This window comes from Colobus angolensis, unplaced genomic scaffold (genome assembly GCF_000951035.1).
Source record: "Colobus angolensis palliatus isolate OR3802 unplaced genomic scaffold, Cang.pa_1.0 Scaffold21, whole genome shotgun sequence".
NCBI lineage: Eukaryota > Metazoa > Chordata > Mammalia > Primates > Cercopithecidae > Colobus > Colobus angolensis.
Genome location: NW_012115266.1, coordinates 2,175,212 through 2,178,830, shown reverse-complemented (window position 1 = coordinate 2,178,830; position 3,619 = coordinate 2,175,212). Strand labels below are relative to the sequence as shown.

General features: G+C 53.9%; 1 protein-coding gene across 1 annotated transcript in view; it reads right to left on the bottom strand.

The window, feature by feature from the left end:
- CHKA (choline kinase alpha) overlaps positions 1-646 on the bottom strand; it is a 76,318-nt gene extending 75,672 nt beyond the window's left edge. Inside the window, exon 1 of the mRNA XM_011942754.1 lies at positions 526-646. Within this exon, the coding sequence (XP_011798144.1) occupies positions 526-646 (121 nt within the window). The remainder of the gene's footprint in view (positions 1-525) is intronic.
- Between the last annotated feature and the right edge of the window lie 2,973 nt (positions 647-3,619).

Sequence of the window (3,619 nt, the reverse complement as noted above, 5' to 3'; positions counted from 1 at the left end):
GCAGGAAAAGGGGAGAGGGAAGGGAGGCGCCGGGAGAGCGGCTCCGGGGTAGGACGGAGCCGGACTGGGCCGAGCGGGGGAAGCTTCTGAGCCTCGGAGGACCTCGGGGTTGGCTTTGGGAGCTGAAAGTTTCCTTGGACCCCCTCGGAAGCCCCGTGATATCAGAGGCCGGGCCTGGCAGGGGCAGGCAGGAAACGTGTCTGGAGACAACTGCCCTCTCCGCGTGACCTTGGGAGAGCAGCCTCCTCCTGGGGCTCAGTGGCTGTGATTTTGTAACATTTCCCAGCGCTGTGAGAGGCGCGTCCTCGCCCTGTCCAACGCGGAGCCCGAGGAATTACTAAGAAACCGAGGCCCGAAGGAGGGAGGAGGCGACGGGCTCGAGGCCACACGGTGGGCCAGGCTGGGCCGGGCTGCGCGCGGGCTACCGGGACCCAGCCCTCTGCACGCCTCCAGCAGCCTCAGTTTCCCTGTCCGTGGTACTGAGGATGCTCAGGCCTAGAAGTTCAGGGCTGGAGGCTCAGGGACCGGCGAGGCGAGGGAGGGGCATCATTCCCGCCACGGGGCCGCCGCAGCTGCCCAGAGCACAGGCCAAAGGTGCGTGCCACGGGGCTGCTGGCGTTGTGGACGCTGTCCCCTGCCTCCCCATCCCCCGCAGGAAACAGCCTTGTGACAGTGACTAACGCACCTTTGCCGCGGTGGGGGGGGCAAGGGCCCCTGCTACCGTTTGCCACACACACTGCTCCCGTCCTTCCTGGAAGTGAGGTGCCGATAAATATAAAAATTACAGATCCCATTTTATGGGACATGAGCTGAAACAGGAGGTTTCCTGGGCTGCCAGGGGCTTAGGAAATCCACTGCCTGATGCACAGAAAATGGCTTCTATGTCGGGAGTTCACAGTCTTCCACCAGAAGCAAAAATCTTTTAGAGTGTGTACTTGGTTGAACTTGCTCCACGCAAAATGGTCTTATTTAGGGATAAAAATGAAAGGGGACTTTTGTGAGGCTGCTGTGGCGATAGGCCTGGAAGTTGACCTGCAGGGAGGTAGGAGAGGGCAAGGCCCCTGGGACGGAGGCCGGCCAAAGTGGGAGTCCCACTGGATGTTTGAAAGGCTGAGAAGCCAAGGGCTTCAATCTGGGGAGGCCATTTGGATAAAGGAGCCAAGGACTTTCTCTAAAACTACCAGCTCACAGGGAGGTGGGGCCGTGCCAATGGCCTGCCCAGGTGACAAGCCCTTTGTCCCACTGTCTCCTGGCACCAGTCTGGTAATCTCAAAGGAATGCCAGAAATCTGGCCAGGAGGAAGGGACACTAAAGTAAGGAGTGGCCCTCTATAATTTGAAGTAACTCTTCCTGGCATCTGCTGGCTTGTGTTAGGAAAACCCTAAGACATTGTTATGGGATCACAGTTCCCTGTGGGAGGAAGAGGTTGCCTCAAGGCCAGGCACCGTGGCTTACGGCTGTAATCCCAGCACTTTGGGAGGCCAAGGCAGGAGGATCACTTGGGCCAGGAGTTTGAGACCAACCCGGCCAACATAAGACTCTGTCTCAAAAAGTAAAAATGAAAAAAAAATTAACAGGGCATGGTGGCTTACACTTGTTCAGCTACTTGGGAGACTCAGCCAGGAGGCTCACTTGAGCCTGGGAGGTCAAGGCACCCACTGTACTCCAGCCTGAGTGACAGAGTGAGACCCTATTTGCTGAATGAACGAATCGGTGAGCTCCTGGCTCAGCAATTATTAACTTATGACTTTGGGCTGAGCCTCAGTTTCCTCAACTATAAAACAAAAATAATTCACTCTGATAACCAATTATAATACCCCGAGCACCCAGGACTGAATGACAGAATGCATGCAAAATGCATAGGATGTAAGAAGCACCCATTTTGTTGCGTGCAGTGCATTGCATGGCGTTGCCTCTGCCAGTGGTTGGTTTTCAGAGATGAATAATGCATACACTTGTAGCAGTTCACAGGTTGGGAAGACAGTGTCGTTTAAGAAAAGAATTTGGGCCGGGTGCGGTGGCTTATGCCTGTAATCCCAGCACTTTGGGAGGCCAAGGTGGGAGATTTGCTTGAGGCCAGGAGTTCAAGATCAGCTTGGGCAAGAAGTGAGACCCTGTCTCTACAAAAAATAAAATAATTGACCAGGCACAGTGGCATGTGCCTGTAGTCCCCGCTACTTAGGAGCCTGAGGTGGGAGGATCCCTTGAACCCAGGAATTCAAGGCTGCAGTGAGCCATGATCACGCCTCTGCTCTCCAGCCTGGGCAACAGAGGCTGTCTAAAAAAATAAAAATAATTTTAAACAAAAACAGTCCAAACACTCTGATAACCAAAATGTCAATGTCTGTGCACAAGTAGACAAGACTTTGAAAGAAATTTGCTATGGCAGGCACTGGTCCTAAGGAGAGGTTGTTCCAATTACAAAATCTTTTCCTCTAGGATAACATAAAAAAAATTCTCCAAAAGCTCTGGGATTGATGCTGAATTCTCAGAGCAGACTCAGAGGGTGGGTGATGGGCCTTAGAAGGGAAAGAGGAAAAATCAGGAAGTTCCCATCCACTCTCGGAATTTCCTGCTGATGGGTTCCTCGGGGTCCACCCACGGACCTCAGCCCTGCCACCAACTCCAAGGCCTGTTCTGAGAAAGAGCTTTGTGAGGCTGACTCCCCCCAGGATGGGGGAACCCGCTGTCAAGCACCTGGTAGGAGCAGGCTTTGAGCCCTTTCAAAGACGCTGTGTGCAGCATCTTTGAACTTCCCTAAGCAGCAGTGAGGTGAGTATAATTAGCACTTCATCTCCCAGGTGGCAAGGGAGCTTCACAGGGGTAAAACCATTCGTTAAAGGCCAGCAGGACCTAGGACTCCACCCAGGACCCTATCCAGGAAGACTTGTCCTTCTGCACCATGAGCACCTCTGGCCCAGGAAGCACTCGACATTTGGCACAGTGGGGGTTCCCTCACGCGCTGGAGAAGCAGAGCCTTGGCAAAGCTGTGCTCACACCCCCTCCCAGGTCACACCCAGGACCAAGCACCCCTACTTCAGTTCTGAGCCTTAAAATATTGATGAGAGCACAGAGGCCACCCGGCTGCAATCCTCCATGTTGAAGATTGGGTTGCAGTGCCAGCTAGCAGAGTGACATGGAGCTGGGCCTTCCCTGAGTGTTGAGCGTGGCCCCAGCTCTCTCAGTGAAAGGCTATGTAGGTCCAGCAGCTTTCTGGAGGTCTCTGAGCCCAAGTGTGGTCTGACTTGGACTGACCCTTCTACCATACATTCGGCCTCAGCACCCACAGCCAGAGTCTAGGGCCCACAGGGCTCAGAGAAAGCAGGTGACTAGAATACCCATATGTCTGGTGGGTGGGGCAGGCATTCCTCCTGTCCTCAGTTGCAGGGATTTTGAGTATAATATTATGGGTAAAAATTCTGGCCAGGTGCAGTGGTTCACACCTCTAATCCTAGCACTTTGAGAGGCTGAGGTGGGTGGCTCACCTGGGTCAGGAGTTCAAGATCATCCTGGCCAACACAGTGAAACCCCATCTCTACTGAAAATACAAAAATTAGCCAGGCATGGTGGCACATGCCTATAGTTCCAGCTGCTCGGGGGGCTGAGGAAGGAGAATCGC